This window comes from Rosa rugosa, chromosome 2, assembly GCF_958449725.1.
Source record: "Rosa rugosa chromosome 2, drRosRugo1.1, whole genome shotgun sequence".
NCBI lineage: Eukaryota > Viridiplantae > Streptophyta > Magnoliopsida > Rosales > Rosaceae > Rosa > Rosa rugosa.
In genome coordinates this window covers 39,726,116-39,752,561 of record NC_084821.1, presented here as the reverse complement: position 1 = coordinate 39,752,561, position 26,446 = coordinate 39,726,116, and the positions used below count along the sequence as shown (strand labels likewise).

At 40.4% G+C, this 26,446-nt stretch overlaps 1 protein-coding gene and 2 long non-coding RNA genes across 3 annotated transcripts; all 3 read right to left on the bottom strand.

Annotated features, from left to right (window-relative positions):
- Window positions 1–13,220: 13,220 nt before the first annotated feature.
- Window positions 13,221–15,607, bottom strand: LOC133728470 (uncharacterized). The gene is made up of 3 exons (XR_009855863.1): window positions 15,026–15,607; window positions 14,274–14,349; window positions 13,221–13,324 (listed from the first exon to the last, which is right to left on the bottom strand). It is a non-coding gene; the product is annotated as an uncharacterized LOC133728470 (long non-coding RNA).
- A 4,899-nt stretch (window positions 15,608–20,506) lies between these two features.
- Window positions 20,507–22,893, bottom strand: LOC133728172 (uncharacterized). The gene is made up of 3 exons (XR_009855659.1): window positions 22,312–22,893; window positions 21,560–21,635; window positions 20,507–20,610 (listed from the first exon to the last, which is right to left on the bottom strand). It is a non-coding gene; the product is annotated as an uncharacterized LOC133728172 (long non-coding RNA).
- A 1,570-nt stretch (window positions 22,894–24,463) lies between these two features.
- Window positions 24,464–26,244, bottom strand: LOC133733605 (cytochrome P450 94C1). Its single transcript, XM_062161243.1, has one exon. It carries the CDS (start codon window positions 26,185–26,187, stop codon window positions 24,694–24,696), a length of 1,494 nt encoding a protein of 497 aa, XP_062017227.1. The 5' UTR covers window positions 26,188–26,244; the 3' UTR covers window positions 24,464–24,693.
- Window positions 26,245–26,446: the final 202 nt, after the last annotated feature.

Below are 26,446 nucleotides of genomic sequence, written 5' to 3'. Positions count from 1 at the left end.
CGAAAAAACCCTTTAAAAGTTAACAGAGTTAACGTTTTTACTGTTGCCAGGTATGAAAATTGGGTCGGGGCCAAAACTTCAGGTACTATTATGAGATTTTTCAAAGTATAGGTATGAAAATTAATAGTCTGGAAAAGTTCAGATACTGTTTGGACGAATTTCCCTATGTGTTTTGGGCCTTGTGGCCCAACATGATTACAAGAGATGTTGTAATGGGATGTGGAGTAAGTGGGAAGGAGTCCCCTTTTATAGGGAAGGGAGGCTCCTTCCTTTACTTGTTTTCCAATGTGGGATGCAAAAACAACTATTCTAGTCTAGAAAGCATGTTGTGAAGGCAACTTGGCAAGGTTGGGAATTTGGCTTCCCGGCAAGCTCTTGAGCACTTCCGACTATCACGGCGTAGCTTGGACATCGGGCTATGCAATGCATATCACGGTTGGGTCCCGCCATGGCTTGTGGGCCCCCCAAAGAGGGTGTTACATATGTTTGGTGACATAGTTATTTCTCCATACTAATGGAGGTATGTACACACATCAAATCCATTCGATTCACATCAATTCAACCATTGCTGCAGTACTGCTGGTGAGTACGACCTTCGATTGTTTTCAATTTTAGTGATTAGAAGCTTTGGAATGTTAAGTTGAGGTTTGATTTGCCTAATTTTAGTGATTCAACCTTGGATATGTTATATATTAGCTTGAGATTTACCAATTTATTCTGGGTTTTCATGGTTTTCCTTTTGTGCTTGGAGGAACAAGAGGACCGAGGATTAAGTTTGAGGGAGAAGAAGGCAAAGTCAAATCAATTGAATCACTAAGTTTGTGGCTATCGATGGTGGAACCGTTTGAATTTTAAGCAAAGTCAAATCAATTGAAGGTATAATTCGTATTATGCATAATTCTTTATTTGAATTTCCATGACTATGTGTTATTCCCTTTGTAAGAGCTTTTAGCTAAGTAAGAATTGCAGAGCATTTTAAATGGAAATACAGATGAATTAGGAACAGACTAGTGATCTAGTAGGAATTGTATTCTGATCTTAGAAGTTAGAATGATAGAACTTGGACACTCTTTCCTGGATATATATGTTTTGCAGCTTGCTTTAGGCGATGTGCACTTGCTCTAAGGCTACTACTTAAGTAAATAACTAAAATAAGTAGTAAAGAGTAGTTCATGCTTTTATTTATGTATATCACAATGCACGATTCCTTCTGGATTAGAGGATTTGTTTTTCCTTAGTCATGAAGGTTTGCAGCTTGCTTTAGGCGATGTGCACTTGCTCTAAGGCTACTAATTAAGTAAATAACTAAAATAAGTAGTAAAGAGTAGTTCATGCTTTTATTTATGTATATCACAATGCACGATTCCTTCTGGATTAGAGGATTTGTTTTTCCTTAGTCATGAAGGTTTGATTTATGAGTAATAGATATGTTCCTAATAAGGCAATTGTTAAAGTATTTCACTTGTTTACAAAACTAAATTTTTGTTCCAATTTGTTATCTTTTTAAGTCGTCTCTTACTATAATTTTTAGGTGTTGTTCCAATCTCAACAATTCAAGGAATCAACTAATCAAGCCTGGAGCAATATAGGAGCACAGCAGTTGGTCGATTTGGAGCAAGAGGTCAGTTTCTTTGCAAAGTTAGATGATGAAAATGTTATATGTTATATTCTCTTTTGAATATAAGGATGTAGCAATGGTTTGAATTGTTATATATATGTTATATGCTCTGTTATATATATGTTTGTAAGAATTAGTGAACTGTTTTATTGTGTTATTGTTTTTTTTATGTAAGAAGACATGTTTAATGTTTTAGTGAACTATTATATCACTTATATGTGTTTACTGTTTTAGTGTTATATGTTTTGCTCTGTGAATTAGTTATGGTTTGCTTCCTCAAATTGTTTCAGCATTGTTTTAGTGTTATATATCACTTACATGTTTGATGTTTGTATGTTTTGTTTCTTTCTTTTTTCTGCAGCTATGGGTACTCAAAGTGGTAATCTGAGTCATATCAGTAGCTCAATCCCTTCTATTAGTTCTGCCATGAATGTGACAGGTACTGCAGCTTTAGATCACTCCCCTTTAGGACAACCACCTGCAGGTCAAACACTCACACTTTAGGTGCAGGTTCAGGTTCAAGTGTTGAATTTGAACCTGCCAACTCTCAACCCCATGCCATGGCCTTGCTACTGCTGGGCAAAAAAGAAAAGAGCTTGCTAACAAAAGCCCTCTTTGGGCACATTTTACTAAACACCCGAACTCAGACCAAATAGATGCTTGTTGGTGCACTTGCAATTATTGTAATGAGAGAGTCTTGTGTGATAGTAAAAAGAATGGGACAAGCTCAATGTGGGCACATACTAGGAAATGTGCTACTCATCCATTACATGCAGAATCTGATCCCAAGCAGGCTAAGTTAAATAGGGATAATGTGAGTGGAGCAACCACATACCATATGACAGGACCCGCCCCGGATTTCACCATGAAATCCGAAGTGGCCATGCATGGGCCACCTTAGAAGAAATTCTACCAAAAATTTGGCGGAACTTCCCCTACAAATGGACTACCCAAAACCTGTAGAAAGACATTTTACACTTCTAAACCATCCATCCTTATTCTCCTGAAGCCACCATGCTCCCCAAATCTCAACATCTCCCATTTACAAGTACAAATCTCAACTTAATAACATTCATCCCGCAGGTTATCAGAGCAATTCTAGAATGAAAGGTAAATAAGCAAAACATGGATAAAATGGATATGCGGAAGTTGTGTTGTTGACTATGCCTCAACTCCATGTACGTCCGACCTCAACTAACCTAGCCTGCAAACTGGGCATTTGAAACCGAAGGGCCCAGGGGAAAAGTATTGAAAACACGTTAGTGTGAGTGAAAAAAAATAAATAATCAAGATAATTTAAATGAAGCAAATTTGAATACTTTCCCACTTATTTAGATTTATAAAACCTCGATGCATGCAGCGTTTATGAGACATATTTCTTTAAACTCAAAATCTCGTGAAAACATATCAGCCCCGCTGATTAAGAGAAATCGGACTAGCCCCGCTAGTCAAGTAATAATAGAGTATGGGGAAGAAGTCATCACCATACCAGTAAGGGAGCCTCCCAGGATCGGGTCGGAGTGTCCCACACTCTTGAGCATCCCATGCTCTGCTCAACTCACCCACAAACACAGAGTAAGCGGGGAGGAGTACTAATAGGCTAGCTAGCAATAAAATAATACGACCCAGGTATGGTGGGTTAAAATCATACGAAAACTGAAAAGAAAAAAAAACCAATAAAGCTTCCCCAAATCTCACGAGAAAAACAATGTATATCACTGACGTGGCCCCGCATGCCAAAATATTTTCGAAGTCATAAACAAATAGGCGAGAAATAATAAATATAACAATCTTTCCAAAAACCTCAAGTCCGATAATATGGCAGAAATCTCAAAATCGACGAATAAAATATATAATGTTAAATTCCGGAAATCACTTCGGAAAATAATTCGTCGAAACTCATATAAATCATAATTTCAAATAATAATCAAATATCGGAGATAAACATTGAAAGCTCAATATCCAAAAATAATATCACGAATCCATTTCCCAAATCATAATTAATCTCCGAAAAATCAACTCATATTCTCGAAAACAATTCATAAGTCCAAATGTGAGTATATTAAATTCAATTCCGAAACTCATGTGGAAAAACAATGCCAAAAGTATAGTCCAAAACCAAATATTATGCTTAATAAATAAAACGATAAATAATTAAATAAATCAATCATCATTTCGGGAAAATAATTGCATGCATCATTATTTAAAACAAAAGTCCACTCATAATACTATATAGGCGACCACGCATATGGGTTTATTCGTTGAGCAGTAACTCGGTATAGCGCCCTGTACACAATTATATTTTGTGAATAACAATTCGGAAATTAAATACGATTCCCAAAATCAATCCTCTGAAGCCAACATCTCTATTTTCTTCTCTGATCCAACCCAAACTTTACCATTAACACCATTTCATTAATTTACAAGTTCTAGGGCAGATTTGAGAGAAATCCGACGGTCGGATTCTCGTATATCGGTAACCGAAATTCTAAATTTTCAGAAATTCATAATCGATTAAAAAATTCTTCAATCTTCACCAAATTCATATATACAAGCTCTACATCAAATATAGGATTAAACTAGCTAAAAATCGAAGCCAGAACCCTGCCTTACGCTCCTCCACCCGCCACCTACAGTGGCGGTGCGTGGGGCCCATGCGCCGCCGGCCACCACCTCCAATGGCCACCAAATTTTGGCAGCAACTTCTACTCAACAAGCCTAACAACTTTCTCAACTGTGACAAAGTCAGAAAACGACTAGAAGTACCTCAAAAATTAAGGAGAAGCTTGAACCCGATTTGTGAATACTGACCCGTAGCTTCCAGCCGTCAGTTCTTCCTCCACGTTTCGAGTCTCGGCAAAAGCTTTGGGGAGGATGATCTACGTCTCAAGTTGCTTCTGATCGGCCAAGTTTGGCCGGTTTTGGTGGCCGGAATCTGGAGAACAGGACGTTGACCGAAATTGGCCTCGTGAGGTTCCCCGCCTTGTTCCTTCGTTTTCCGGTCTCGATGCCGTGATCCACCACCGAAGGAGGGCTGGGTAGGAGTAGAGGAGTCGAACGGTGTTAGTCGTTCGTCCCCAGGTGGCCGGAAGATAAAGATGGCTAGAGTTGCAGAGGAGAGAGAGAGCTCGAGGAGGAGAGAGAGAGAGAGTTTTTACCCGGCCACAGTAGAAATTCAAATATATACTACTTACCATCTACAGTAATTTTCGTATTTTGCTTATAACTTTCGCATACGAACTCTAATTTTTATGTACCATATATGCACGCGCTCGGTTTAACGTCCTCTACAACTTTCATGAAAGAAATTTTCTCAAATTTTGACCCGAACAAAAAGTCAACTTTTAAGGCCACTAAAAGCACCGAAACGACAGTAAAAGTGAAAGTAATTGCCGTTTACCGTCCAAATAACTAGTAAACCGGTAATTTGAGATACGGGACGTAACACCATAAGTATAGCCGAAAAAGGTGTGATGATAGGTGCATAGATATGATTATCAAGGATGAGCTCCCTTTTAGGCATGTGGAGAATGAGGGATTTGTTGCTTTCTGCAAAGAGTTAGAACCTCAATGGTCTGGAATGAACAAAAAGCAGGTTGCTAACGATGTGTTAGATAAGTACAATTTTAAGAAGGATGTTTTGTTGAGTCAATTGAAGGCAAATGAGACTCGGATCTCAATTACCACCGACACTTGGACATCGATCCAGAATATAAACTATTTGGTATTAATAGCCCACTTTATGGAGAGTGACTGGAAATTGCACAAAAGATCATCAACTTTTGTGCAATTACTAGTCACAAAGGATAGGAGATTGGAAGAGTAGTAGAGCAGTGTTTGAGGCAGTAGGAGATCACCAAAGTGTTTACAATCAATGTTGACAATGCTAGTGCTAATGACTCAGCTGTGGCATACATGAAGAGAAGGTTGAGGAGTTACAAGACTTTGATGTTTGAGGGAGAGTTTATACATTTAAGATGTGAATGCCACATTATAAATTTGATAGTTAGGGATGGTCGATCTGAAGCAATTAGAAGATGGGATTGCTGCTATATGGAACTGTGCCAAGTATGTTAGGAGTTCATCAAGTCGTCTTGACAAGTTCAGGGAGTTTGCTGTTTTGGAATAATGCAGGGCAAGTGCCAATGTTCCATTAGATGTAATCACAAGATGGAACAGCACATACCTTATGCTTGAAGCTGCACTCAAGTATGAAACAACTATTGGGAAAGCTTCGAATCAATGAACAAGATAATCATGATGGCTAACGTTCTTGACCCAAGATACAAGCTACAGTGGGCTAAAGTAGCAATGGAAAAGTCAATGCAAGCTATGAGACAATTCACTCAATACAAGGGGACTTGAAGAAAATATTATTGAAGATGTATGATAAATACAAAGGCAATAAGGGCAGCAACCAATCTGAATAGTGCATGGGAGAAGATTTAGTATTGGAAGGGGATGACTTGGAGAACCTTGATGAAGTCAGCAAGTAAATAGCAAGGGAGAGGATGGCAGAGCAATCACAATGCATACGAAATGAGGTTGATCAGTGTTAATGTCTGAGATTCAGAGGTAGCTAAATCTTGTTAACGCTGGTCCTAACTCGGACAGCTACTGATCTGGTTGTAGCGCTAGCGCCACCTGTCAAGTGAAATACAAAAGGCGTTAGAGGGGAGACCATGGTTTAGGGTTGACTTGGCAATCTTCTCTACTCCAATGCCTAAGTCAGTCAATGTATTTATGTTGACAGAGTAACGTTAGGTAAATAATAAATGCATAGTTAATGAGGAGAGAAGAATTGACCTTTTATAGGTGAGGGAGAGACTGATCTCTTCCTTGTTTTCAATATGGGACTGATGTGCTTCAGTTCCCAGCTTCTAATACCTCAGCGAGGCATTCTTGGGGCTACGCGTGGCGGCGTGTTGGCGGTGATCTTGGGCTGAGTCGGGGCTCAGGCGATAGCCCGTCTAGCAGTGTTTCCATAAGTAACACTCTTGACGGTACTGTGCCGCTGGTAGTAATATGAGCGTGGATCATTGTAGCTAATTATGCTTAGGCAAATGCTCATGTAAGTATAATCAGTATTTATCGGATAGGTATGTTAGCCTCCTTGCAATGAATTTTGAAATTAATAAGTGGTGGAAGGCTAATGAGTTAACCTATCCAGCCCTATCAAAGTTAGCAAAGGATATTTTTGCTATTCCTTACTCAATATTGGCTTTTGAGAATGGATTTAGTTTAGGATCCAGAGTGGTGGATCCTTTTAGAGTTTCATTGACACCAAAATGGTGAAAGTCCTTATCTGCACTTCGGATTGGTTAAAATCTGACCCCCCAAACTTCTACAAAGATCCCACTGAAGATGACCTTGAGATGTACCACACTTCGGAGGAACTTGAGAGGGGTAAGCTACTCATATTTTCTTATTATTTATTTTACGAATTATGATATTGTTTTTAAACTCATCTTTGGCATTTTGCATAAAATGTTTTTAATCAAGGAGTAGAGGCAACAATGACCAATACCAGCTCTACACAAACTGATGCCTAGCAACCTACAACTAAGCTCTCTTGTTCATTGACTGAAGTTGCAGAAACTGCCTAAATTCTTCTTCATTGACTGAATTTGCAGAACTACTAGCATTCTTATTCTTTTGAACTAAATTGAATTTGCAGAAACTTTGAGTCTTTAAGGGAGCACAGCAACCTTGAACACTTTGTTTTCAACTATTGTCAACTTAGTTATTGTATCATTTGTGTGAACCATGAAATATGAATGATTGAATTAGAATTTGTATGAAGTAATGAAGTGATGAACCAAAGTTGATGAATGAGAGTTTTTTGCTTCTTTTTCATTTACTTATTGGTCTGGGCCTTTAAATTCATATAATTATATGAGTTTTTCATTTGCTGACAGGTTTGGCCATTTGAGCCTTTTAAAATTTCGGTTGGGTCGTAGCAGAATTCTTGCCCAATTATAAACTCAGTTGGAGGCCCAACCAACCGTTACCAACCGAGTCTCTCGGTATCCCGAGATGTTGGTATACTGACTTCTGTGGCCGGTAATGGTTGTCCATTTTATGTAGCAAACTAGTCCGGTATAGTAGGTGGTTTCAGGTCTATGGCTCTAGTGCCGAACCGAACCCAACCCTATATAAATCTGCATTCCTCTAATACCCAAAATATCTGCAAACCAAAATTAGACCAAGACTGCATAAAAGGCCTCCGACGAGAAACTCGTCCATACTTTTCCGGTGTGCGAGTGTTGTGTGACTAGAAATGAAAGCAGAGGGGACGACGAAGAGAGCCAGGCTAGCAATGATTACACGGCTGGTGATGACCTCGATGAAGATCATAACTCCGATTATGTGATCTCGATGGCGATCTTGCTTTTGATGAGGATGATGTCGTGGGCGTCGACGCTTGGCCTCCTCCGCCACTTGCTTCTTACTGTCGTTTTGCAGCGGAGTCTTCAGAGCTGAAGATAGTACAGCGACTACGAACAGGAGTTCGGCTCCAAACTCTGCAATTGTAGTGGCTATTGCTACTGCTGTTGTTAAAGGTTCTCGAGGCCTAGGGTTTTAGCCCTAGTTTGAAAGCCGAGAGAGGATTGAGGTGAAATTGAAACATCCACAACGGCTATGTCACTTGTCATTCTAGCTCTCCCTCTCAATTTGATTCGTTTGGCGGTTTAAGGGTGAATTCGGAGAGAGCGAGAGTGTGAAAGTGGTGACTTAAGAGATTGAGCAAGAGAGAGAGGAGGTTCAGAGATAAGGTTTCAGAGAAGAGAGAGAAAATGACCATTTTAGCCTCCAAGCCTGGGTCCACGTCAGCAGTTAACGTCCAATTTGGACAAAGCTTGAGAAATTGGACACTGCTAACTGAAATTGGGAAGCTCAAGAGTGTTTCTGATTAAATTGAGACCACAGAGACTAACATGAAGTTACCCCCAAACCTTAGAGGAGGTAAACTGAATTTAATCCTATAATTAATCAGGAGGGCATTAGGTACCCGTTAGTGTCTGTTTGAGCAATTACTGGATCAAACTAAATTAGTTGTGAATCAGTTTAGTTCTATATACAACCATAATTTAATTTTTGGACATAAAACAATCGAATCAAACCCAGACTTTCGAACACTTTGGTTGGCTCGACAGTTTTTTTTTTTATGTTGTTGCTTATCGTTTCCAATCCATTGCTTTTCTTTGCCTCTTTACATTAATTTCACTTGCCAATAAATGATTTAATCAAGAACCAAAATTAGACATGATGAGTTACTTATGCATACGAGAATTTGACTTGTTGTATCCGATCCATTGCTTTTCTCTTACTTTTTATTCCTATAAAAAAAAAAGTTGAAGACTAAAACATCAATACCATGAGAAGAAAAAGGACCTAACACTCCTATTGCTTGGTCTCAAGCCTGTTTATCTAAAGAGAAAGGAGGTCTAGGCATAAGATCTGCTGAGTGTTTTAACAAAGCTGCTTTGCTAAGTTAGGTTGAAAAATTTGAATCCAACCAGATAATTGGTGGGTTCAACTAGTTTCTAAAAAATATCTTAAACATAATCAGTTTCTCACTGTTCCTGAAAAATCCTCTTCTTCTTTAGCCTGGAAAGGAATCTTAGATGCTAGGGACCTACTTTTTGAAGGTTTAAGATGGATTGTAGGTGATGGGAACTCCATTTTGTTTTGGTCTTTTAATTGGGTGTTACCTTTTCCTTTATACTTACTTATTCCTGAAAATGATATAAATTTGTTGGATTGGTCTCTCAAGGTTTCCTTTTTTATTCAAAATTTCTCCTGGAACAAAGATGCTCTCTTACATATTCTCCCTGAGGATATTGTTAACAAAATAATTGCTACTCCTATACCCATGTTTCCTACCCTGATGAGTTTGTTTGGGGTCCTTCTCCTTCATGAGCTTTTACTATTAAAAGTGCTTCTTGGTTGCAATCCCAAAATGTTCCTTCTCATTCAAGGTCCTCCTTGTTAAAGAAAATGTGGAAATTAAATTTACCCCCTAAAGTGAAAATTTTTTGCTTGGACCCTTATCAGAGGCTGTTTTAAAACCTGAGATTGGTTATCTGTTTTCAATCCTAATATCCCTCATATCTGTCCTCTTTGCAATTTAACCATAAAAACTATTGATCATTTGTTTATGCATTGTTCTTTTGCGAATCAAGTTTGGTCTCTTTCCAATGTGGGAAATCTCATTCACTGGAATGAGTCTTTTACTACTTGGATAGATCATGTTAATAAGAATCTTTTTGAAGTCGATTTACTGAATCACATTTTCCTAATTGCTTGGTCCATTTGGAACACCAGGAATAAGATGGCTTTCCAGCAGTAAGCAGCTTCCCCTAATAAAACTGTTTTTGGGGCTTTCATTATGGGTCTTAACTACTGCAAAGCTAACCCTAAGGTCATCCAGCCTAAAGTTTCTAAGCAGTGGCGGAGCCAGAAACTTAGGATTACTGGGGCACAAAAACAAAGAAAAAAATATAAAAACATAAAAAAATCTTAGAAAATAACAAGAAATTTGTATTTGCAACTATGCTTTTCTATTTTACAAGAGTTCTCTACATCACTTAAAAGTATCAACGAGTGACGGAGCTAGAACTTCATCCCAGGTGAGGACTTTTAGAAATTGTACAGAAAAAATTTAGAACTGCAAAAAAATTTAAACAAAAATTATTGATGGTTGCTAGAATCAAACCCTGGACCTTAATATAACAAGAACATGCCAGACCCACTACACTAAGCTGACTGTTTGCCATATGAGCAGTTTAATTATATATATAGCGAAAAGTTGACTGGGTCACGGGACCCAGTGTGCCCCACTGTGGCCCTGCCACTGTTTCTAAGTATTATCATATTAAATAGAAGCCTCCCGACTCAATGAAGGTTAAACTGAATTTTGATAATGAAGGTTAAACTGAATTTTGATGGCTCTGTGAGAGATAATGAAGCTACTACTAGTTTTAAAATCCATAACTCGGATGGAAATCCTCTGTTTGGTGCTTGTAGAAATTTAGGAAACACTAATGTTCTTATTGCAGAAGCAACAACGCTTAGAGATGGTCTACATACAGCCATGTTTCATTAGCATCACCATGTTATTGTGGGAGGAGACTCAAAAATTATGTTGGATCGTATTAATGGTCGTGCTGCTGTCCCATGGAGGATAAAGACTTTAATTCAGGATATAATGAAAGATTGATGCTCATTTTGATTCGATCATGTTTAGACATATTTATGGGGAAGTTAATTTTGTTGTGGATCAACTACCAGATTTGGCTCATAATTCCCACTCTATATGGTTTTTCTCTTTCCTTATGTTGATGTCTCCAACGTTCCATTTAGATCAGCTGGGCAAGGGAGTTCTTAGAGGTTTTGACCTTTAGTTTTTTTTTTTTTTTTCCTTTCTGTTATTAAAAAAAAAACTCTTTCATATCATCTTTTATCGACAGTGGATCTATACATTAACACGCTTAAAGGTTGGATTCTAGTACACTACACAGTAATCCATATGCTGCGACAAAACTTGATCCAAGTTGATGGAATCAATGCACCAACTGTTTCTGGTTTCTACTTGAAATTTGGATACCTTTACCTATAAATCTGGGAGATATATATATAGCATCCAACTATTTCTGGTTTCTACTTGAAATTTGGATACCTTCACCTATAAATCTGGGAGATATAGCATGATACCTTGTCGAAGAAAACCTTTATAATAATGCAAATCACGGGGCTGTAGCCCACGTTATCTATGGCACATACATCGACTCTATGGCACATACATCGACTTACATATTTCTTGTGGCGATCTTATAATATCTAGCTTCTGAACATGTTGTCGATTTGTGTCTCCAGAAAATTGTAAGTGCCTTGCATCTATCCGACGGCAATAGATATCAGTTCCCAAACCGACAACATAGTTTGTTTTCCTACAACAGAGACATTCTGTTCTCACAACATATTAGACCAAGGTCCACCTGCACCACGGTTAAATACGGCGCGTGCACCGGACGCGCGGTTTTCTAGACTTTGGACCACAGAATACTCTTTGCTATTCTCAAACCAAAAACGAAAAAATACGATTCTCTTCAATATTTTAAACACTATTTGTCTCAAACAATTCTCTTCAATTCCCTCGTGTTTCATGCATTCTTAGCATTTCGACAAGTTTAGAAGTGCTTAACGATGCAGGATTATCTGACAATGCCACAACTTTATTACCTCTTTCGGAGAAGGATAATAATTACTTTATTTCCTCTTTCGGAGTAGGATAATGATAATTAACTACAACCTCTAACTACTTAAATTATGAAACCACGTGGTGTTGTGTGTTGGTCGAATGGCCTAGTCTGAAACCCCCAGGTCTAGCGTTCGAATCCCAGCTCCATCCCGTGGCCAGCAGATTTGAGGGACCCTTTGGGTTCGTGCGTCTGCGGTGCAATGGATTAGTCTGGATTTACCAGGCTTTTGCCGCAATGTCGGTGCAGGTGTTCTGGCGCTGGGATACCACTACATGGGTGTGTGAGTTACTAACAACTAACCCGATCAAAAAAAAAACTACTTAAATTATGAGAAATGAGCCGGATATAAAATCTTTCTTATTTTGTATCTTATCTGTAGGTCTCTCATGGTTATTAACAAAGTATGATGATTCATAAAACTTAAAGTAATTCTTATCATTTTTCACGAAGCATGGCTAATCATACTTTACTAGGAATAGTATGTCTACAGTGAAGCTAAAGGCGCGCATGTGGGACTAATGTCAATTATTTGACTTTTGTCACTGTTTTTTCTGAAGGCCGGCATTTTGGTTTTCATATCTCCCCTTGTCTTTGTACTTTTTTACTATTCTTTTTTATGTTTTTAACGAAATCTCAACTCTATGGTAAAAAAAAAATTAAAAAAAATAAAATCTTAATGTGAAAAAGAAAAATGTACATAAAGAATCTTCTCTGACTAGTTTTTTCCAATTGTCAGTATTAGGTTTCTCTCATTGTCGGTTCTCGGCATATCGTAAAATAATGAACCACTCAAAAAGTCAATTTTGTCAAAAGAATATGTTTTTTTTTTTTTTGAGAAGATGAAAATTTCATTAATAACCAAACAGATTACATAGCATTAGATCCATAGTTACGGGACCGTCAACATGAGTGACTTCCATGAGCCAAAAAGGCTCAACCCCTAACCAAATTTTACGCTCATACCCGCGAGCTACAATGAGTAACCACCAAACATGTACCGATACAACCCAGCCACCAACATTACGATGAACTGTTTTCACCCGTTCGGACACCGCGATCCAAAACCGCCAGACCACGTGTAAGGGTGATTCACCATCACGTTGATAACCAAAAAGCACCGACAAAAGACCAGATCGACCACGACACACCCATGATGTCACGTCCCGAATTTTGAATAACAAATTCAAATCCGAAACATGAATTAATACAACTCACAAAAATACAACCTGAATTTTTTTCTCAAAACAACCACACCTCACATCGCTCGATATTACATAAACCAAATCTCAAATTTGTTTATTACAACACACTCTCACCAAATTATATTGTAAGGCTCAAATGAGCATAACTCACCTCACAATTACAAATGTTGTAAAACTATAACAAATACTCTAACCCACTCGATCACCGCCCTGATTCTCCTGACCTGCAGGATTACCCGCTACACCGTTTGAATAGTGTACCGGGATTGCAACAATACAAACCCGGTAAGCTTTTTGCAAAGCTCGTATGAGTAAATGAAAGGATTGCACGATTTAAAGTAACACAATCAACTCAAGCACATTTTAATTTTGTTTTGCATAAGAATTGAAGTGTACAACATCACTTCAAGCATCAATCAACTCACATCTCATCATAACTACTCAATAATAAACAACTTCTTACTCAATATATACTCACAGGCTTATGATTTATTTATATAAATCATCCCATGCAGTATATTATACTTACAGGCTTATGATTAATTATATTAATCACCCCATTCAGTATATCATACTTACAGGCTTATGATTAATTATATTAATCACCCCATTCAGTATGTCATGTCATACCCAAGGGCATATGATAACTCGTTTATCCCCCAAGCAGTATGACGGCAGACAGACTAGAGCTCTAACTGTATCGTAAAGTGTCACCTGGGCCAAGGTTCACCTTACGAATGACTGCTTTCCTCAATTCACTCGACTCCTCATTTAATTCATCTCAACGACTCAACTATCGCACTTTACTCAATTACCCATTATCATAGACAACACAACATCTAAGATAAATCACATATTCCAAAGGGTAATGCTCAAAATATAACTCAGTAAATCACATTAATACTTCACCCGATGTCACACCATCCAATATATATTCCACGTAAATATATATATACGTAGTCACCCACACAAGAGTGACCACTAATACCAACTATAGTTCACATGCAATAAAATCTAGAAATTCATTTTTATAGTTTAAATACATTTTACTTACCTCTGGACCGTAGTCGATCAAGTCCATATAATTTAAAACAAATATTTATTTTCATAAAACAATTTCCACAATTTCCCAATTAAATAAAATCACCGAATTTCGGTTCGTGAATGAACCATGTGCGATTTACTCACCTCGATATTCCCGCTGCGTCTTCAATTCAACACAATACACACCGAAATCGCTCACCCAAGGGAGACCGTCAATCACCTAATCACACATGACCTTAACTTAGCCAATAACTCAAAAACATATTCAAACGACAATCCAACGGTCGGATCGAAATTAAATGATGATCCAACGGTCGGATCCTCACGGATCGCCCTTAGGATCACCCTCCAAAAATCATCACGAAGATCCAACGGTCGGATCTTTCTGAATCGTCCTTACTAACATCTTCACAAATTTATACGAAAATCCGACGGACGGATTCTCACGAATCGCCTCCCTAATCACTGTTTTGCATTTATACGAAGATCCAACGGTCGGATCTTCGCCCATGACCACACAAAGCCACTGGGACAGTCATAAGATCATCATATCAAAACTACAAGTCCATCTGACGGTCCTAACTTCACAGATCACAAATCTAACGATCGAAATCGATCGAAACTTAAAAATTCATAACTTAATCATACGATCTCCAAAAATTATGAATTATATATGCACACGATCGTATCGACACGTAGAACACAAAAATGGACAGAAGCTGCCCTTGGAGTGGCCGGAGGTCGCCGGAAACCACCATCACAGTGGCGGCGCCGCCGCCCATCTAAAGTCAAAATTTGACAAAACTCCCAACATCAAAGTCCTTCATCTCAACTCCAATTTCACTTTTCATAACTACACCAAAGTCAGATTATAAGCCAAAAGAGTCGAATTTTACCTCACAACATTTTCAGATCGGATGAACCCTAGTTTCCAAATCGTGCGAATTCGATCACCACAGCTCGATTTGATGCAACCCACCTTAGGATAAATGATCTACATCCTCAGGAGTGCATAATCCCTTCAAGAAAAATGGCAAAAGGTGACCGGAGGAGGGAGAACAATAGTGGCGAAGTGAGGCGATTTCCAACTCGGCTGCACCATGTTCTTCGACTTGCAGAGACCACCACGATGGTTATTTCCCATCGATGTCTTCTTGAAAGTTTTAAAGGACTTCAGGGCGAACGAATTTGATTTTGGAAGCAAGTCGATTAGAGGTCTGTGGAGGGAGATATGGCCGGACAAAGGAGAGCCCAGAAAACGGTGGGGGAAGAGCGATTTTGTCTTTGGCAGTCCCACTTCTCGGTCTCGATTCTTCTTCTCCAGCTCGTTTCAAGTTCGATTGGTTGCCCAGACTTCATGTATAGACCAAGGCGAGCAAAAGCCCTCCAAGAACTCGGCCAAAGGTGGCCGGAGTTGGGAGAACGATGGAGGCGAAAGGAGGAGGCGCGGCTGGGCTCGGGAGAGAACTGGGGAGGGATTTCTGTAATTCTGGAAATTCTGTCCTTGTTTGCAATTTCCGGAAATAGAAATGTATTTATACCAAAATGGAAATATCTTCAAAAATCCATAACTAATTCACACGAACTCCGATTTTCGCGTTCTACATATGCACGAGTTCGTATCGACGAGCTCTACGACTTTCATGAAGGAAATTTTCCCAAATTCCGTAAGCATAAAAAGTCAACTTTTCACGAGCCCCTAACTTATGTTCGTTTTCGAATAAAACTTGTTTGAACTAATTCCGAAACTTCTCCAAGCTTCGTACTCGCTCCTACTATCGTGAAATCATTTCTAAAAATCCATGGAATTTAATTTGGATTTTTCGGGGTATTACAATCTACCCTCCTTAAAGAAATTTCGTCCCGAAATTTGAGCGTAAGTCAATTCCTCTCGATTAAGGTTGACCTAATCATAAAATCTCCATCTTTTCCAAATCTGTAGTAATCTACAAAGTCACAATCCTTTGTATAAAAATACATTCCTATGGCCACTAAATCCTTTCATCACAAACGTAAACGCACAACACAACTGCTCAACATCACTCCACATCAATTACACAAAATCATCAAATGGATCATCTCATAGATCCTTACATAGATCTTCACATAGATCATCACATAGATCTTCACATAGATCATCACTCTGTACTGGCATACAAGCACAGTAAACACTCCCACAAAGCGTTTCGCTACTCCATTAGCATCACGGTAAATCTCTATAGTAAAACTTAAGCATGCACTATTCTACACAACCATAGAGATGCATCACTCAAAACAAATCATCCCCAAAAGCACGCCAATAAATTATGTCACCCAATGATGATGACTTGGGCTTGCTCAATCCCTGGGCTAAGCACTAGGGCTGGCCAATTGGGCCTGAAGAAATCGGACCATCCACATTTCGAACCGGCCCAAACCAATTTGGGTTTAACATTTGGGCCTACTAATCGGGCCGAACAATTGGGCTTACCATTTGGGCCTACCATTTGGGCCTACAAATCGGGCCTAACATTTGGGCTTACTATTTGGGCCTAACATTTGGGCTTACTATTTGGCCCACAACTTTTTAGCTCGGCTACGGTATGAAATTGTACATACCGTAGGTATACCGTATATACGTATGCATACCATACAGACCGTATATACGTATGTATACCGTACATACCGTATATACGTCCGTATATCAAGCATATACGAGATCCAAAAATATTTGTAAGAGGTAAGGTTCGAACTCCCGACCTCGAACACGAAGGTTTTGCTCCCAACCACTGAAGCAAGAGCTGCCTTCATTAATATATGCCCACGTGTTATATTTATTATGTCATAAGCGACATAAATAAAATAACGGGGAAGGCAAGGTTCGAAACCTCAACCTGCTGCACAAAACTTTTGTCCCCAGCCACTGGAGCACAAGCTGTGCTTAATATAATGTGTACAAATGTTATACTTATTATGTCATAAGCGAACATAATAAAAATAAACGAGAGGCAAGGTTCGAACCTCTGACCTCTTGTACAAGAGCCTTGCTCTTCAACCACTAGAGCACCAGCTGCTCTCGTTACTATCCATGCAACTTCTTTTATTTATTCTATCATAAGCGATAGAATAACAACAAACTGTCGGTACACTCCACGTGCCACGACACGTCTCTTCCGTGATTTACGGAAAGCAAATCACTTTCGGCTAAAGCTGTCTGCCACAGCGTCTCGAGGTTCGGCCTGTCCCCTTACACGCTCAACACGCGCCAACAGCTTTTCCGGGTTTCGGGGCGACTTTAATCCAACGCGTGGATTCAAATTCTGAGATCGTTCATCCAACGGTGGAGATCTGCTCACCTTGTTCTATAAATAGGTGCATTCTGGAGAAAAACTGTTCACTCCAAAAGAAAAGAAATTTTCTTCCGAGCTCAAGTCTTTCTCTCTCAACTCTTCAGCCTTTCTCTTCTCAAATCCTTTCTTCATCAATTTCGATCCTTCTCTTCTGATCTTCTCTCCCATCTAGTTGATTCAATCCCATCTTTCCTCTGAACTTTCAGATCTTCAATCTTTTCCTCCAAATCTTCAATCCTTCTTTCTCAGATCTTTTCTTCCATTTGAAGATTCGATCTCATCTTTCCTCTGAGAATCTCAGATCTCCAATCACCAGTTCAACAACTCCAATCCTTCTAACAAAATCTCCCTCAAACACTAAACCATGTATTCCTCGATTTTCACATCCTCTCACTCCATGACCCAAGAGCCACGAACTCTGCAACTAATGGAGCTCCAAACCCCGCAACAAATGGAACCACAACAACAGCAACCAACAGAGGAGGGAGGAAACACCCAAGCAGCTGGAAGTAGTGCCAACATGGATTTCTGGCGAAGCCGTACCAGGTGGATTCCTACTCCAGAACAAATAAGAATCCTCAATGATCTTTACTACGTCAAGGGATTTAAGTGCCCAACTACAGAGCACATTCACGAGATCTGCCTCCAGCTGAACCAGTATGGACATGTTGAGGGTAAGAACATTTACTTTTGGTTCCAGAACGTCAGGGCTCGAGAGAAGCAGATGAATAGGTGTAATCAGGCTGCTCCAGTGCCCATGGAAACTAGTTCTCTTGGTACTGGTGGTTCCATTGATCTCAATTTTGGGTCCACTGGTTCTACTGGTGCTGGTGGATCCATCGACATCAATTTTGGGCCAGCTGGTGGATCCATTGACATCAATTTTGGGTCCACTAGTTCTACTGATGATGGTAGATCCATTGATCTCAACTTTGGTTCCACCTATTCTACTGGTAATGAAGGATTTCTTGATTTAAATTTTGTTTCATATTCTTCCTCACACTTCAACACTAATACCAGTACAACTCTTTTGGCACAACAGGAGGACAAACATCCCTGCAACAACGAGGAGGAGATCACCAGGAGGTTCAAACTCTTCCTCTGTTCCCCGTGCACGGCGAGGACGTCTTTGGTAACCTGAAGGCTACTTCCGAGGAAGGTAGCGCTTTTGGTTACTATTCTGGTGGCTCAGGCGGTTACCACAGTGGCTCAAACGTTTCTCTTGAGCTCAGCCTCAATCCATCCGGAGCTGCTGACTAGGCTTAGTATAGCATGGTCCTCGTTTTCCTTTTTTTTTTTTTTTTTTTTTTTTTTTTTTTTTGTAAAGTAAAATCAATAAGATGGTGTGCATGTTTTCTTTTCTTTTTGTTTAACCAACAACAACACCAAGGATCGAACCTTGGTCACCCAATACTATTTTCAAAACCATAAACAACTCTACTGCACACATCTTTCATAATGATGCAATAAAAACAATCACTCAAAAAGACTCCAACAATCAATTAAGTCGCATCGAGGTCTAGCTAGTATCCTCTGAGTCAAACCAAACACAACAATTTCATCGATAGGATTAGGGATTTATAAAGCTAAACACATCCTGAGTTAGCTAGGAAAAACCCACGTCTTTAGAGTTACTCTTACAACTCTTATAAAATCTCAACCATTTCCTCTATTAATTGCTCCATTAAACTTACCACAATTCATACCCTATGAATTTACGATTTAGAAACCGAATCAAACTCCATATCGCATAGTAATTCACTTGAACCACTATGGATACCCAACAATGTCACTACAATCAATACCCAAAATTGCACTTAACCATTTCTCCTAAAATCCATCACCACAGAAACACACCCTCATCTAATAACATTTACAGAGAGTTGACTCTAAATCTCCTCATTATTTACCGACCAAGATCAAACTCCATTTCAAAACTTTAAGTGTCCCGCCTACTTAAACTTAAAACACAAACAACCTCAAATTCACTTCAGTCCAACTCCATACTACGATCCAAAACTTAAGAAAACTAGTTCACAAAATCAATTTCCTTCACTTAAATAAAACTATGTCCACAAGTCATAGTCAGGTCAACAGACCAAGGTGTCCAAACGGAGAATTTCCAATCCAGTTGTCTTTGTGAAACGCAAAATATCAATCAAAATGATGCTCGCAACATCAACCACGTATACAAAACATGTTCCTCGGATCTCGATTTAAATTTAGAAATACTAAAACTACCACTAGTCCCACTTCAAATAGCCCTTAAGATTTTAGGTACTCGGAGAGAACTCAAATATATAGTCGTTCGTCTCAATCACTCAAACACGAGATCAAACTCCGTTCTCGCACCTCAAACTCTGCTCAACAACTTACAAGCACATGGAAGAATTAACCACAATAATTTCTTCCCTAACCGCAACACTACTCACAACTCCACATGAGTCTAGAATCTATTCAAATGCATCTGTATGTCCAACTTAAGAAGGCAAAATTACTATCAATTAATACTCGTATCCACATCAGATACGAGCATAGGTCCACACCATGCCTTCAACCAAACACTTCTACATACAAAAGGAAACTCATTTCCATAAACAATCCTCACTGACTCATCAGAGTTAAATCCGGAGGTTTCCATTCCTCGAAGATCACAACTCGCGGAAACTAAACTTATTCTAATATGAACTTAGAAGGCAACTCTACCGTCCTACGGACATACACGCTGTCTAGACCCCATACTAAGACATACCCAATGATTATACCAATACCGAAGAGTATATGATGGGGATCCGCTGCAGACGGGCCATCACTCGGAAAGTATTGATTATCACCAAATATGTACCTTACGCTCTGATACCAAACTGTCACGCCCCGAATTTTGAATAACAAATTCAAATCCGAAACATGAATTAATACAACTCACAAAAATACAACCTGAATTTTTTTCTCAAAACAACCACACCTCACATCGCTCGATATTACATAAACCAAATCTCAAATTTGTTTATTACAACACACTCTCACCAAATTATATTGTAAGGCTCAAATGAGCATAACTCACCTCACAATTACAAATGTTGTAAAACTATAACAAATACTCTAACCCACTCGATCACCGCCCTGATTCTCCTGACCTGCAGGATTACCCGCTACACCGTTTGAATAGTGTACCGGGATTGCAACAATACAAACCCGGTAAGCTTTTTGCAAAGCTCGTATGAGTAAATGAAAGGATTGCACGATTTAAAGTAACACAATCAACTCAAGCACATTTTAATTTTGTTTTGCATAAGAATTGAAGTGTACAACATCACTTCAAGCATCAATCAACTCACATCTCATCATAACTACTCAATAATAAACAACTTCTTACTCAATATATACTCACAGGCTTATGATTTATTTATATAAATCATCCCATGCAGTATATTATACTTACAGGCTTATGATTAATTATATTAATCACCCCATTCAGTATATCATACTTACAGGCTTATGATTAATTATATTAATCACCCCATTCAGTATGTCATGTCATACCCAAGGGCATATGATAACTCGTTTATCCCCCAAGCAGTATGACGGCAGACAGACTAGAGCTCTAACTGTATCGTAAAGTGTCACCTGGGCCAAGGTTCACCTTACGAATGACTGCTTTCCTCAATTCACTCGACTCCTCATTTAATTCATCTCAACGACTCAACTATCGCACTTTACTCAATTACCCATTATCATAGACAACACAACATCTAAGATAAATCACATATTCCAAAGGGTAATGCTCAAAATATAACTCAGTAAATCACATTAATACTTCACCCGATGTCACACCATCCAATATATATTCCACGTAAATATATATATACGTAGTCACCCACACAAGAGTGACCACTAATACCAACTATAGTTCACATGCAATAAAATCTAGAAATTCATTTTTATAGTTTAAATACATTTTACTTACCTCTGGACCGTAGTCGATCAAGTCCATATAATTTAAAACAAATATTTATTTTCATAAAACAATTTCCACAATTTCCCAATTAAATAAAATCACCGAATTTCGGTTCGTGAATGAACCATGTGCGATTTACTCACCTCGATATTCCCGCTGCGTCTTCAATTCAACACAATACACACCGAAATCGCTCACCCAAGGGAGACCGTCAATCACCTAATCACACATGACCTTAACTTAGCCAATAACTCAAAAACATATTCAAACGACAATCCAACGGTCGGATCGAAATTAAATGATGATCCAACGGTCGGATCCTCACGGATCGCCCTTAGGATCACCCTCCAAAAATCATCACGAAGATCCAACGGTCGGATCTTTCTGAATCGTCCTTACTAACATCTTCACAAATTTATACGAAAATCCGACGGACGGATTCTCACGAATCGCCTCCCTAATCACTGTTTTGCATTTATACGAAGATCCAACGGTCGGATCTTCGCCCATGACCACACAAAGCCACTGGGACAGTCATAAGATCATCATATCAAAACTACAAGTCCATCTGACGGTCCTAACTTCACAGATCACAAATCTAACGATCGAAATCGATCGAAACTTAAAAATTCATAACTTAATCATACGATCTCCAAAAATTATGAATTATATATGCACACGATCGTATCGACACGTAGAACACAAAAATGGACAGAAGCTGCCCTTGGAGTGGCCGGAGGTCGCCGGAAACCACCATCACAGTGGCGGCGCCGCCGCCCATCTAAAGTCAAAATTTGACAAAACTCCCAACATCAAAGTCCTTCATCTCAACTCCAATTTCACTTTTCATAACTACACCAAAGTCAGATTATAAGCCAAAAGAGTCGAATTTTACCTCACAACATTTTCAGATCGGATGAACCCTAGTTTCCAAATCGTGCGAATTCGATCACCACAGCTCGATTTGATGCAACCCACCTTAGGATAAATGATCTACATCCTCAGGAGTGCATAATCCCTTCAAGAAAAATGGCAAAAGGTGACCGGAGGAGGGAGAACAATAGTGGCGAAGTGAGGCGATTTCCAACTCGGCTGCACCATGTTCTTCGACTTGCAGAGACCACCACGATGGTTATTTCCCATCGATGTCTTCTTGAAAGTTTTAAAGGACTTCAGGGCGAACGAATTTGATTTTGGAAGCAAGTCGATTAGAGGTCTGTGGAGGGAGATATGGCCGGACAAAGGAGAGCCCAGAAAACGGTGGGGGAAGAGCGATTTTGTCGTTGGCAGTCCCACTTCTCGGTCTCGATTCTTCTTCTCCAGCTCGTTTCAAGTTCGATTGGTTGCCCAGACTTCATGTATAGACCAAGGCGAGCAAAAGCCCTCCAAGAACTCGGCCAAAGGTGGCCGGAGTTGGGAGAACGATGGAGGCGAAAGGAGGAGGCGCGGCTGGGCTCGGGAGAGAACTGGGGAGGGATTTCTGTAATTCTGGAAATTCTGTCCTTGTTTGCAATTTCCGGAAATAGAAATGTATTTATACCAAAATGGAAATATCTTCAAAAATCCATAACTAATTCACACGAACTCCGATTTTCGCGTTCTACATATGCACGAGTTCGTATCGACGAGCTCTACGACTTTCATGAAGGAAATTTTCTCAAATTCCGTAAGCATAAAAAGTCAACTTTTCACGAGCCCCTAACTTATGTTCGTTTTCGAATAAAACTTGTTTGAACTAATTCCACAACTTCTCCAAGCTTCGTACTCGCTCCTACTATCGTGAAATCATTTCTAAAAATCCATGGAATTTAATTTGAATTTTTCGGGGTATTACACATGAAACCAAAACAACCTAACCCTCGCTCAATTGAGGAGGGACTTATTATACCTAAACAAAAACCTAAACCTAAAAAACCTAACCAAAAACCACAAACTAAAAACCTAATAGAAAAGAGAATTTGACCACCGCAACACGCTTCCAATTTCCTCGACATCAGACCCCAACCACCAGCAAACCACCGCCTTAATCCCAGCCGCACAGTCTCACCCCATTGTAGCCACCCAAGCCCGCCATGTGACCTTCCACCTCCACTGTCTACATAGTCTCCGACCATATCTAGGACCAAAACTGGACCATTGACAAAGAAGAGCACTGAAAACCATGAAAGAGGGATCAATCTGCACCGCCACCATAGGCCTGGATCTGCTGACCACCACCACCCTTTGACTCTCCACCTTCCTATCCCCTTCCACCTCGGAGTGAAACCATCCCAGCCGCTCACACCCATCAGATCCATAACCAGGAGCCTCCACCCCTGTCGTGACCCAGCCAAAGGCCTGAGAAAGAAAACTGTCGTCGTTCGATGTTGCAGTCGCCGAAACTCTCTCGCCCCAGAAGAAACTAATAAGTCCACCACCTGTCCGGCAACGTCCACCACACGCCGACGCAGCCAGAAGCCGCCATCGACGTGGGAACGCCGCCGGACAAGCCACAGCAACAAAACTCTGTTTTCCAACCCTAGGTTTTCCTCCGGATATCGTCAAAAGAATATGTTTCATACCAAAGTTATTTACTAGACATTTTGACAAAAGTCAAATAACTAACCAATTTTTTTTTTTTTTTTAAAGGACTAACAAAATGATTTTTGATATAATTAATTTACTTTTCTTTGAAAAGATAATAAAATTATATAAATAAAAAAAGATTGGTTGGGAAATGTTGCGTAACTCAACAAATGCCTTCTTCTTTCATACCATATCAAGATCTTTATACTGATTTACCTTCTCCCTTCCTACTAAATCAATATAAAGATATTGATGTTCCATTAATGATGATTATCTTGGAGATACTGCTGCTAAAGCCAACAACTTAAACATGATCGATATTCATCGTCAAACTCCATATCTAAGACGAGGTAGGAGCTAGCTAGGCCCATAAACAAATAGGGGTCATGTTCAAAAACAAATATGCAAAGACCAATTTGTTGAGGCAGTTAATTAGCTCGCTATACATGAGCCTACACAATAAATATATACAAGGGCAAAAGGGAATCAAATGCTCATCTATTATATATGGATAAGAGACGACTGCTTACATATGAATGTTTCATGCTTCTTCATTAGATTAAAGTATGTACCGGGCTACTACTGCTTAAATATTTTGCCCAAGGGTTGGTCTAAGTTAGCATTATTCATCTAATGCCCTAGACGCTAACTTGCCCCTGAAAGGCAAATGAAAGTTTTAGCTAAGCAACATTTGCATGAACATCCAGCTACCCTAGCCTTCCCTTTCTTCAACTCGAACTGGTAGCCCGCCTCTTACGGTGGCCGTGAGACCCGGCGCGAACCGGGGGGCCTGACCGGGTTGCGAAACCTGAAAATCGAACCTCCTAATAAGGGCAACGGCGACGCATTTCATCTCCACCAGAGCCAACTCCTTGCCCAAGCACACCCTCTCCCCTGCCTGAAAAACCGGGTACCTGTAGGAGCTCTCCGGTGAGTAAACCCCGTTCTTCAACCACCTCTCGGGCTTGAAATCGAGGCAATCGGGTCCCCAAATGCTCTCCATCCGGCCCATTGCGTAGGGATGGTAGGTAACTCTAGTGCCACTCTTGACTAAAGTACCATCAGGTAACACATCGTCTTCCTGACAAAACTTGGAATCGAATTGCACCGGCGGGAACAGCCTCATTGTCTCGTAAAGCACTGCATGCAAGTAATGCATTTCCCGCATCTGTTCAAAGCTCGGGGTTGCTCCGGCCCGACCCATGACCCGATCGGACTCCTCCCTTACGGCCTGCGTCACTTCCGGGTGTTGGGACAGTAAATAGAACAGGCTGGTCAACCCGGACGAGATGGTGTCACGGCCCGCAAGGAGAAAGCTGACGACTATGTCTCTCAGGTACTGGTCGTCGTCGACGGTGGCCATGAATCGCGACAAGAGGTCTTTTTTGGAGCCATAGCCCATTTCCCGGCGCTGTTGTATCATCTCTTTGGCCAAATCATCGATCATTGTAACTGCTTCCTTGAGCTGCTTTTCGGAGCCGGCGTTGAAAAACCGCTTGATCTTCCAAAGCATCGGCGATGACGTCATCGCACGCTCGGCCGACAGCTTCGACGCCATGTCAAACGCATCCGCGAATTTCGAAGCGGGGAGAGACGGCTCGAGACAACCCGGGTCCAATCCGAAAGAGAACTTACATATGTTGTCGAACGAGAATCGCCGAAACACGTCTTGCAGATCCAAAACGCCGCCGTTTGACTCCTTCCCGGAAACCGAGGCGAGCAGCGGAATCAGCCTGGAGTGAATCTCGGCGGCGACGACCTCGAGCGCGTGGGACCGAACGGAGACGCTGCCGAGCTCCAGACTGGCCATCTTGCGCTGGAACCGCCACGTGTCGCCGTCGACGTTGAAGATCCCGCGGCCCAAAAGATCGCCGAGGATCACAGTGAACGGCTTGCCTTTGGGGTAGTTGTCGAACCTGGTTTTGAGGATGTGCTCCACGTTTTCCGGGTTGGAAGTGACGATGTTGCCGAGGACGTGGAGGTGGATAGTCCCCGTCGGAGACTTCCTCAGCAGATGGGTGTACCAGTCGCAGAAGTTGTCGAAGTCTTTGGTCCAGGTCGACGTCAGGAAGCTCCGGCAGACGTGGCAGTTGCACCAGGGCCGGAGCCGTAGAATGAATACAAGCAGGGAGAAGAGAGAGAACAAAGCGGTGAAGGAGAAGAAGAGGAAGCAGAAAACGGTGGACATGGATTCCAAACCAGCCATGGTTATTAATTACTGAGATATCGAAATGAGAGAAGGGAATGTGAATTGTGAAAGGTGAGAGGTGGGAGGGGGTTATATAAGGGGGTGGGATAGAGTGGGGTAGGGCGCACTGAGAGTGGTGATATTATTTTTGAATAATTATGGAATTGACAAACAGGCACGGACAGAAGGAGGAGAGCGACGGGGAGGAGGAGGGTGGGTTTGCATGAATAACGCGTGCGCAATATAACAAAGGGTGACGTAATCGCCGGAGTCACAG

Coding starts and splice junctions, on each gene's coding strand:
- LOC133733605 (XM_062161243.1), bottom strand. CDS start 26,187: ATGGCTGGTTTGGAATCCATGTCCACCGTTTTCTGCTTCCTCTTCTTC.